General features: G+C 34.9%; 1 protein-coding gene across 5 annotated transcripts; it reads left to right on the forward strand.

Annotated features, from left to right (window-relative positions):
- On the forward strand, positions 1,376-9,790 carry LOC109326831. Of its 5 annotated transcripts, XM_019559688.1 has the most exons (6): positions 1,376-2,097; positions 5,734-6,164; positions 6,195-6,556; positions 7,136-8,482; positions 8,661-8,748; positions 9,012-9,790. In XM_019559688.1, exons 1-6 carry the CDS (start codon positions 1,599-1,601, stop codon positions 9,633-9,635), a joined length of 3,351 nt encoding a protein of 1,116 aa, XP_019415233.1. In that variant the 5' UTR covers positions 1,376-1,598; the 3' UTR covers positions 9,636-9,790. The 5 variants fall into 5 exon arrangements, with proteins under 5 accessions (XP_019415233.1, XP_019415232.1, XP_019415231.1 ...); XM_019559687.1 differs by having other exon boundaries at positions 5,734-6,556; positions 7,136-8,483; positions 8,665-8,748; XM_019559686.1 differs by having other exon boundaries at positions 5,734-6,556.

Raw genomic sequence — 11,529 nt, forward strand, 5'->3', positions numbered from 1 at the left:
CCGGTTCAACCGGAAAATCGGTGAATCGGCCCCTTAACCGGTAAGATACAGGTATTGAACCGGCCAAGTATCAAAACCGGTCAAAACCGGTGAACAGGCCGGTATTTTACTAAACCGGTTGGTTTATACATATATATTTTTTTTAAAAACTTAAAAACTCATTACAAGGTGGTCTATCTTTCCGACTCTTATTCAACACTTCAAGACACATGCTTCCAAAACATACTTATATTTGTGTGTAATTTCAGTGACATTTGTGTAATCTTGGAGTACTGTTTAAAGATAAGATTTGGTAGAAAAATATAATATTCATATAAGATAACTTTGACTTCTTGATGTTAAATATTAAAACTCTATATTTATTTGTTTTATAGAGTGAGTTGTGAAGTTATGTCATTTATTTATATTTTGTGGTTGTTAAGTGGTACTTTTGGATTGATATATGTTTTTTAATTTAGACTTTGAATTTGTTAAAGACTTAAAGTTGTTTATTTATGTGAATTTTGAGTAGATTATAAATATGGATTATAAATTTGAGTATCTACCTATTTGGAATTTTTTTGTTATATGTTTATATATATATATAAATATAAGTAGGTATGTCCGGTTTAACTGACATGCGGTTTAATTACTGAACCACTGTACATTATACCAGTACCCTGACCAGTTTGATAACCGGTACGGTTTTAACAACACTGCTCGCTAGTCTAATGATGATGATCTCTTGGCTTCAATATTAAATTAATAACATTATTTTCATGCAAAATTTTAAGAGATAATTAGTTAGAGAAAAATATATATACTATTAATAAAGACAAAACAAGTAATAATTACTTCATGGTATAATTTTTATATTCTAAAATTACCCTTTTATATTTTTTATAACTACTATAAACTTCCACATATTACTTTCATTTTTTATATTAATAATTTAATATCATTGATCTTCTACACATTCTCTTATTTCTATCTTTTATCTTTCTCCACCTAATAGACACAAAATGAGAAATTGACATAAGTTTTATGTATATTATATCAACTATCACATATTATTTTCTTAAATCTTCACTCTTTATTGAGTTTATATACTACACTCTTATATTTAAATTGTTTTTCTTAAATAATATAATATGAAGATCATACATATTATATCAAAAAATAAGAAAGCGGGTGACCGACACGGAGTGCCGATCGACACGCTAATATATATAGACATTATAAGAGTTTTTTATATTATTAATATATAATCTGATATTTATTTTCAATTATCATTAACTTTTTAATAGAAGTAACCCTTATGATTTTCCATATTATAACTAACTAGTAACCAAATGATATTTCCATATTTAACCCTCACCTACTTGAGTCCCCATTGGACAATGTAGTCATTTTGGTCACATCCATCCTCACCTCTATTCGACCAGTTTCGCTGGTTAGTTACATTTTCTTCTTCTTATTCTCATCTTTCTCCGTTAGGGTTCCGTCTTCTCATATTCAACTTCAATCTCACCCACTCCATTACTCCGATCAAATTAGGGTTTTATTTCCGATTCAAATTTCCAATATAAGGTTTCGATCTTGATTTTTTCGTTTCCGCGATGCCGCGAAGCTCGAAGAACAAATCGAGCAAGCATAGTTCTCGGGATGCGAGGGAGTACTCCGATCCCGAGAGAGATTCCGGCGTGAAAGATCGGAAGATCAAGAACAAGAACAGCGCCACCGCCGCGAAGGTGGAGAAGCGGAGGGTGGCGGTGGATTCGAATTCGAAGGAGGGACAGTATACCGATGATTACGGCGGCGGTTCGTCGAAGCGGCGGAAAGACAGTGGCGGAGATAGGTGGAACGGAGGAGGGGACGACAATCGAGGCGGCGATGCGACAAAGAAGGATTCAAAGAGTAGTAGAAGGAGGGAAGAGGGGGGTGAAGAGGTGAAGAGGAGTGGCGGGAAACATAAGGATTCGTCGAGCCGAAAGGAGAGTAGAGAAGGTGAGAGGAAGTTGAAGGACGGGAGAAGTGAGGAATCATTGATTGATGTTGTTGATGATGAACAGCATAAACAACAGCGCGTGAATAAGCAAGTGTTTGAAAATAATAATGGTAAGGTAACTTGTACTAATTGAATTTTGGTATTGTAACTTGTTTCATATGTGTGCTACTGTGTTCTGTTTGAATTTTGGTATTATATTTGTTTGATCCTAAGCATGTTTTGCATTTGTGTTAATAAGGATAATGATTTATACAGATTTTCTTGAATTAATTACTGAGTTTTTTAGTGTTAGGGTCGGTCTTCCTACTTGGATAACGGTGGATGTTGAGTATAAAGTGTATCATTCAAAGCTACTTTTCTTCGGCTGGTTAATGATGTATAAATTCATGATTAATCAGATGTATTGGATGGTTAAAAACTTAAAAATTGTTTAATGGGACATTTTTGGTTAATGATTAGCATGTGATTTATCAATAATCTATACATCGTTAAAGTGTGAGAAATAGTTGTTCAAATATAGATTGGAAACCTACTTTTTTATATATGACACATAGAGAAAAGTTTGTAAGCAGTTCGGGATTAGTAGATGGTGACAGACTGGCACTGTTAATTTGGACATCAAATGGCAATTTCCAGTTTTCCTCATGCATATGCGTGCAAACTGATCCTTTTTTACACTTATAATCTGTTGGTCTTGTTCGTTTGAATAGGTACACCTTTAAACTAATGGATGCTTTCCTTGTTCCTTGCATTCTGTTTGTCCTTGTTTACTTGATTACAACCATCATGCAGCAACAACCAAATCTGAGCCCCACTAGGTGGTGTTGGTTACATGGGTCGAACGTTATAATACTTTATCATATATCACGTTCATCGACAAAACATTGATATTTAAATATTTCCTTATCTTTTCACCTATGATTTTTCTTGACTTCCCTTTGCCTCTAGAAATTGGACTAAACCTTCATTTGGTCTACTCTTCTTACTTTGGCTTCTAATGGTGTCCTCCATACATATCCAAACCACGTAAGACACAATTCTATCATCTTTTCTACAATAGGAGTTATCTCAACTTTCTACCTAATACATTCATTCATTCATAATCCTATATTTGTCTAGTGTGTCCACTCATCCAACACAACACTCTCATCTCCACTGTATTGAGTTTATTCTCTGGTTGACATTTTGCCGCTCAACATTTAGTCTTATATAACATTGTGGGTTTTATAGTTGTGTGGTAAGTTATCCTATTAAGCCTTAGTGACACATTTCTATGATATATGACACCTGAACCACTTTGCCTTTTTATCTATTTCGGTTGAATCATGCGGTTTAAATCTCCCTCAATTTCCCCAGCATGTTGTTTGATTGACCCAAGTTACTTAAATGTAGTGACGTGGTATGATATGATCTCCATTTTTTTACCTATGCAATAGGGTTTGCCAGCCTCTTGCTAAACTTACACTCCATATACTTTATATTGCTTTGACTTATACGTAAGTCGTGCTTGCCTTCACATTTCTTGCTTCCACATAGATTACAGCCATCACGTAAATATTTATTTATGTACAAATCATTTCACCGATTTTATGGCCCTTGACATTCTGGAAATATATTTCTTACTCTAATAGTATAAAAAGAATCATGATGTAGTAGCTTTCTCTCTATTTTATTTTCTCTGTCCTTTTCAAGGATCCCAAATTATTTCCAACTATTTTGAAGGGTTGTCAGATGATGACCAGAGTAACATGGCCTATGATAATGCCCTATGCATTATTAACATGTTCTTATTGTGGTTATTATGAGAAATCTCTATTTATTTTGCTTTTTATATAACCCATGTCATTCTTCTAATTATAGTGGGACACTTCTCTTCAACCTCACAAATATATTGAAATTGATTTTCTCTTTACTGTATGTTAAGCGTATCATTCTTTAATCTCTCCTGCTGTTTTGCATATAGCTTTAATTAGACTACCCAAGCCAAGACTCATATGAGGCACATGATAATCTGGCATTTTTGAATCACTCAAAAGCAGTTTTTCTTTCTAATTAACCTATTGCAACTTGCAACTCCAACATTATTAAATCTAAAGTACCGTTGCTTTGCATTTGCCTCTTGACCTCAACAATAAAGGAATAAGTGTCATTCTGGTGGTTATATTTTAAAACTTTCCAGCTCTAAAATTGATGCTTCATATAATTTTTGGTTTATGAGAGCGAGTCATTGTTGTTTTGTGACTTGGATTTAAAATCCCTAGAAACAGCTTCTCTTAGCTTGCGGAGTAAAGCTACATACATTTACCTCTCTCCAAGCCCCCACTTTTTTTTTTATTTTTGGTTTATAATGCTTATTGAATTATATGACATTACAGGGAAAGAAAATTAAGGCATACTTTTGGTTGGGTTGCATGGCTAAAATGCATCTATCATCATCTTTACCAAGTTAAATTCACCTTATGCATTGACCTAAACTGATTCAAATAGATGTACAGAATATATATTTAAGAAGTAGTTGAGCTTTGTTTGCCACCATTGAATATTTCAATAAGAAAAATGTTTTTGGACAGATTATAAGTTGTCTGACTTCTGTTGTCTTGAGAACAATATAAGCTTTGAATTGAATATGGTAGGGCAGTAGGCAGTACCCTAGATTTTGTATGTAATATGAAATGATTAGTGCTTCCTGTTAAGTTAAATATTAATTATAATTTAATTGTTTCACTATAAAAGGGTGAGTCTCGGTTCAACGATAAGGTTGTTGCTTAGTGACCATGGGGTCACAGGTTCAAATCTTGGAAACAACCTCCTTGCTTGTGGGGGGTAAGGCTGTGTTATCTACCCTTCCCATGCCCCACTAGGCGGGAGCCTCGTGCATTGGCCGCCCTTTTGTTTCACTGTAGTCATAACATCAAAATAAATGCCTCTTGATGAAAAGTTTAAATTATTTACCATGACAATGTTACAGCCTTGCATATATGTAGAATTTGGATCCTCTCTTGTTCCCTAATAATATGAGAAGAAAGCAAATATTATTTTGAAGGGACCATAATTTTTGTTGGGGCCACCAATTTTTTCACAAATGCACTGTGTGTCCTCATAAATATAAGGGCCCTCTTCTGTTACTGAGGAAAAAGAGAATCCAAATCCTTTATATTATATATGCATATATATATGTGTGTGTGCGTGTGTATGTTTAGACTAGTGTAACTGAAAAATAACGTACAATCAATGTAATCGTTGCTCTTATTTTAATCCAATCCTGATTGTCATTTAAACTTTAGTAACCATTGGATGAAAGTAATATCAATGAAAGATTAGGTGTAAGTGAAGATCATGTTATAAGCAGATTCCTCATTGTATATACATGTCATATTTATGCCCAGTTATTTGTGTGGTTACTCATGTATTCGAAGCTTGCATTAATGCATGGATTTTTTTATATGGATATATACTGACAATTAAAAGCTTTTATCTGGCTCCATGTCTCAATGTTTCAGGATGTGAATTATTTGGTATGTTAAGTATTGTACTGATGTGAGATATTATACTGATGCTTAAAACCTTAATCTGGCTCCATGTCTCTATGGTTCTGGATGTGAATTATTTGAAAAGTTTGATATTCTGCTGATGTGAATATTATTTATGATGAACATTATATCTCATCTACTGTTTATAGACATAAAATGTACTCTGCTTTATCCATAAGGAAGTCATTTTTTACCTATGTGGCTGTTTTGTTGCAGATTCCCGGAAAATAGATGAGTTACGAAGCCTTGAACTTGATAACCAGCTTGAGAGTCGAATGAGGAAGAGGAGGGACATCTTTGATGATGGTGGAAAGCTTCAAGATGATGCTGGAGATGGTTTTGATCGACATAAGAATGACACTGCGAAGGATGGAAAGAAGAAGGATGATAGGCAAAAAGATGAGAAATATAGAGACAATTATAGGAAAGAGATGGAGAGGGAGAACAGACATCGACATGACAGGCAACGAGATGAGCGTCCTGCAAAAGATCATGCCAACATTAGGTCGGATGATAAACATGCAAGAGAGAAAAATATCCTAGAATCACGACAAAAGAGAACCAAACTTCCAGATAGTGACAGGGACCCCTACCATGATCGTGGTGGAGAAAGAGAATGGGATCATGATTTTGAATATGTTCGTGATCGTGAGCGCCACAGTGAATGTGATCGCGAGCGTGATTATGATTTTGACCAGGATCGTGAATATGACAGAGATCGGGATTGGCATCATGATCGAGAGCGTGACCGTCACCGTGATGGGTCACACGTAGATGATAGAAGTGTTAGAAGCAAAGAGGGTAGGACAAAGAAAAGAACTTTGGATGATCGTGATGATTATAGTGACTCTAAATCTAGAGTTGTTAAGAGCCACTATCCTGATGCAGAGAAGAGGAGTCTGAGCAACAGTAAAGCTGATTCCGATATTGGCATGGGGATATCCCAACCTCGTCAAGCGCATGCAGATTCAACTGGGACTAGCAACAAACACAGGTATTCTCCTACTTCAAATTCACATATTGGCAAGGATGAATATAGGTACTTACTAGTTTCCTGGAAAGATTGGTTGGGGATTTGGAAGTTATTGTTGAGAATTCAGAATTGCCTTTTAGGTGAATTAGGTGGCATTCCCTCCCAATTTGGAAAGTTGGCTTGTGCAATTTTATGGTTTCAGTATTTTATCTGAGTCTTATACTGTCATTGCTAATAAACATTTATCATTTTGTCACGAATAAGTTGTTCTTAGGGAGTTTTAATGATTAGTGTATCCCGGTCTTCAATCATTAGCAGTTTTGTCTGTAAAGATATCTTTGAGGCATCTCATGATCTTAGTTAAATTTCTGAGAGGTACCTCTGACTTTGAGGCATTTTATATAGTTAATAACTTAGTTTCAAACAGAATTTAAATACTGGAGGCTTTAAAATTCGACGAAAAAATCCTTTGCTTTGCTGGCAAGGTTAAATAAAAAACCTGAGCTTGTTGATAAAAGTTGAAATGTTGCTTGCATGATTTATAGTTTATGGTTAGTTCAGTTTTTTGCTTTTTGCTTGTGGAAGCTTGTTGGTACGGGAAACCATGACCAACCATAACTGGTTTCCATTTTCTCTATGTTTCAGAAATACAAATGCTGAAGATCCCAAGTATAGAGACTCAACAATGGAACAGAGAACCAAAGGCTCAAGAGAGGGTTACGCTGGGATATCAGAGAGAACCCCTAAATACAAATTAATTGAAAAACCCACTAAAATAGATGAAGGTCCTGTAGGAGACTTGTCAACTGAAAGGTCTTCCATTGGCAAGGCTCCCTCCATGGGCCTGATGGAAAGATCTCCTTCATCAACAAGCATTGAGCGCAGGCATGTGAATAAAAATGTTGTTAAGAGGAGTGTTGAAATCGATGAAGGTGGGAGGAGGAAAAGTATTGATGCAAGAGATGATTATAGACTTGGCAGGGAGTTGACTCTAGAGAAACCACTACTGGATGAGCCCTCACAAGCAGATTCATCTTTTTATGATAGGACTAATCAGAGCAATGCATCATTGGTTCCTCCCCCACCTGCTTTCAGGGCTGCACTTGATAGATCTTATATGGGTTCGTTGGAGGATGATGTTAGAGATAATTCCAATAATCGATACAGAAGAAATAGTGAACCTGGTTTTGGAAGATTTCATGGTGGCAATTCCTGGAGGGCAGTTCCAAACTGGACATCCCCTGTACCAAATGGATTTGTTCCCTTCCCACCTGGTCCAGCTCATAGAGGTTTTCAAACAATGATGCCACACTTTACACCTCAGCCCATCTTTGGTATTAGGCCTCCAATTGACCATGCTGGCATTCCTTACCATATTGCTGATGGTGACAGGTTTCCAGGTCATTTGCGCCCACCACTTGGGTGGCAAAATATGATGGATGGTACAGGACCTGCTCATTTGCATGGGTGGGATAGCAATAATGGTATCTTCAGAGATGATCCTCACATGTATGGCGGTTCTGATTGGGACAGGAACAAGCACTCAACAAATAGTCATGGATGGGAATCTGATTCAGAGACTTGGAAAGAACATAATTCTGATACAAAGAAGGACCTGCCATCCCCAGCCTGCAAAGATGAATCTGTTCCTGCCCTCGTTGACGGTGGCGTAACTGATCAGACTACTAAGGTTTCTCCGGATGAACACAAGCGGGATGGATTTCATGAGAAATCTCCTGAACCAAAGTTAGGCAGTCTCATCTCTCCAGAAAAAGTACCTTTGAACTCTTTGTCCACAACAGTTCCTGAAAAGATTCCTGATACTTCAATACAAAGTGACAGTACTTCTCTTCTCAGCCATTTCTACCTTTTGAAACTTGACATTTCAGAAGGCCTGGTACTGCCAGAGTTATATGACCAGTGTATGTGTGCTCGGAATGCTGACAAGAATGCATCCATTGATGCAGATGCTATTACAAAACCGTTCTTGAAGGTATATATTCTAGAAAACTTTTTTTGCTTTCTTTCATTGCTATAGAGCTTTCAACCAAAATGTGTTTTTTTGGGGGAGGGTTGTTTAATTTTGAGACCACATTGGAACTGTATCTTCTTTTTATCTATTATTGGCATCAAACGATCTCTGACATTATTAGCTTTCCCCATTGATTCCGCAGAGTGCTAGAAGAGCACGACAGAAATATGCTGCCACTTTATCTAGGCAGGCCCCTTTTCCAGAAATTGATAATTCTGTCTTCAAGGTAAAACTACTTGATCAGTTGCAATTCTGATTACATTAACTTTCTGTGGATGAATAATGCTTGCTTTTCCTTTTGACTTATAAGAATTTGTTCATACTCCTGTTACCTCTAATTGCTGTAACAATATTTATCTGTTATAGAAATTTGCATTTGCTTCCTGAATTTGAACTTCCTGAACTAGTCATTTTGTAGACTTCAGTCCTATGAATGCATAAATAGTGACTTATGACTCTTGATGAGTGAACATTTTCTCCCATTTGCAGAGAGCCATAGACCTTTACAAGAAGCAGAGGGTGAAACTGTCTAAAGAGGAGTTAGATATTATCGTGCCATCCAACCAGATGGAAGTGGATGAGTCACTTCCTGCTTCCAGTTTGGAGAATAAGCAGGTTTCTGTTTCGGCTTCTGATGGAACAAAAGATGTGCTAATACCTGCAGTAGAACTGGAGAAAATGGAAGCTTTGTCTCCTGCAAAGGACCATTTGGAAGAGATCAATCAACCCTGCAACCAAATGGAGCAAGATTGTACCCATTCCTTGAAGATGGACATGGCTGGTCAATATTCTATTCATGAGAACCAAGAAGAAGCTGTAGCAGCTTTGTGTGAGAACGAGGACAAAGTTACCTCTGATAAGGTGAAATCAAGTGATGAAGAAGAGAATTACTCCATGGCGTCCAAACAAGAAGCTCCATTGGCCCCTGCTTTGCTGGAAGAAGGTGATAACATGAATAGTAAAGCCAAAACTACTGGTGATGACACCAAGGTTAATCCCTTAATTTTAGAGGATGGGTCTCCCAAAGTTTGTGATGCTTTGATGCCTGGTTCAAATGAGTCTGAGTCACTAATTTTAAGCCGGATACATCATTCTCCTGAAAATACACATTGAGACAATTTCTTATATCTATCATTGCATTTTATCTCAGGTTTTAATTTCCTCACCTTTTTGTTGCTTTCATTTTGAGCGAGAAAATAAAAGGACATGCCATTCGTGTTCCCATAGATTATAAATCCTCCATGCATGTGTTTTCTTGCATTTCATTCTCCTAATTACCATTTCTGCATGAGCCTTCCATAGAGTAGTAAGAAGGGTTTAATGCGGCTCTTAAGTTCAGTTCATATATATATAAAATTTCAAAAAAAAATTATATACTACTATTTATTGTTGCTCTAGCTATTTTCGTGTCTTTGTATTTAAAATCCTTTCGTCCACCAACAATTTATTCAAACTACATTCTCTTAACTTATTTTTACTCAATTTTATTTTTTATTTTTATACTTTGACTTTGCGTACTGTTTTGGCTGTTGACGTTAGTTTGGCTTGTATGCAGAAAGAAAATGGTATTTAAAGTTTTGAACACATTGTTAAATAAAAATGATTGTCTATTTTCTGTAAAGAAATTCAGTCAAACTAACTAATAGATTTTTTCCTTTTGTGGTAGGTAATTAAAGTGTATTGATTTTTAAATATCCAGTGTTTCCATATTACTCTTTCTCATGTTCTTGTGTCTTGAAATGCCCTGCATATGATAGGGTAAATTACATCGAGTAGATATATTTGGAAAAAATAACGGTTGCCATTGTATTAGGTTGTCATGGATTAACCTTTCTTAGAGGAAACTATTAAGAATATAATATTTATGTAATTACTGGTATAAAAATTTATACATAATTATTATACTATTTATTTGTATTAATTTTTTTTAAGATTTAGTAATGATTAAAAATAAATGGTAAATGATACAATGTCAGTCTATAATATTTAGACACTATACTCATGTGTTTTTTCACTATTATACTTCTCTTGCATTTCATCTTAACAAGAATTATGAGGCTCAAATTATTTGCTAGAACTTGTCCTAGAATTTGTCACGATTCAAGAATAATGTTATATAAGTTGAAGAAATGAGAATTTTCATTCATTTAATGGGACCATAAACATTTTTTGTAACTAAGAGTATTCTTCAATCTTATGATAAGAAAATAATCTTTTTTTGATATACTTGGTTGTCCATTTTAATAAATGACATTCATAAAAATTGAAAACTCCTGTCTTCTTAGAAATCTAGTATGCCTTGTATCTGACATCTTATTAGTATATTATAAACAAGAGTGTAAAATGTATATACTGACAGTGTAAAGATTTATACACATGTACTTTATCATCCACGTTCATTTGGATTACCTTTTCTGAAAAGTCAACAATAATAATAAAAAATCATGGTGATGATACAATGACAGTGTATAAAACTCATACACTTTCTTTGTATACATCTTTTTCTCTATAAACAATATTGAACTATGCTATTTATTCAAAGAGTAAAAATTTTAAACTTACTCTTCATCCTAACTAGAGATGGCAACAAGACGAAACGAGCACAGGCAGTGCTTTCCTATACTCATACCTACACTATTTACAGGTACCCGCACGAGTAGCGAGTATTTGCGCCACAAGTTTTTAACTTTCAATATATATTTATATATTTTATAATAATCAACACATATAAAATAATTATTATATAAATAATAAAATTTATGTACTTGTTAAATTTATCATATACTTCAATCAATAAAATTCATTATAAAATAATACAAAATTAGATAATATTTAATTATAAAATAATAATAAAAACGTAATATATATAAATTATTTAATTAAAAAATAAATTTATAAATATGCGGTACCTATAAGGTGGGTGGGTATCATGATAGCCGCTCCTATTCATAAGCTATTTTTTTGGGTATCTACTGCGGGAAATTTAATGTTTTTAATTAGTGAGTAG

This window comes from Lupinus angustifolius, chromosome LG14 (assembly GCF_001865875.1).
Source record: "Lupinus angustifolius cultivar Tanjil chromosome LG14, LupAngTanjil_v1.0, whole genome shotgun sequence".
Classification (NCBI taxonomy): Eukaryota; Viridiplantae; Streptophyta; class Magnoliopsida; order Fabales; family Fabaceae; genus Lupinus; species Lupinus angustifolius.

Excerpts from the sequence above, each read along its gene's own strand:
- LOC109326831 (XM_019559686.1), top strand. The coding sequence starts at position 1,599 with ATGCCGCGAAGCTCGAAGAACAAATCGAGCAAGCATAGTTCTCGGGAT. Across the intron at positions 2,098-5,733 it reads AGTGTTTGAAAATAATAATG|ATTCCCGGAAAATAGATGAG; the intron begins GTAAGGTAACTT and ends GTTTTGTTGCAG. Across the intron at positions 8,483-8,660 it reads ATTACAAAACCGTTCTTGAA|GCAGAGTGCTAGAAGAGCAC; the intron begins GGTATATATTCT and ends CCCATTGATTCC.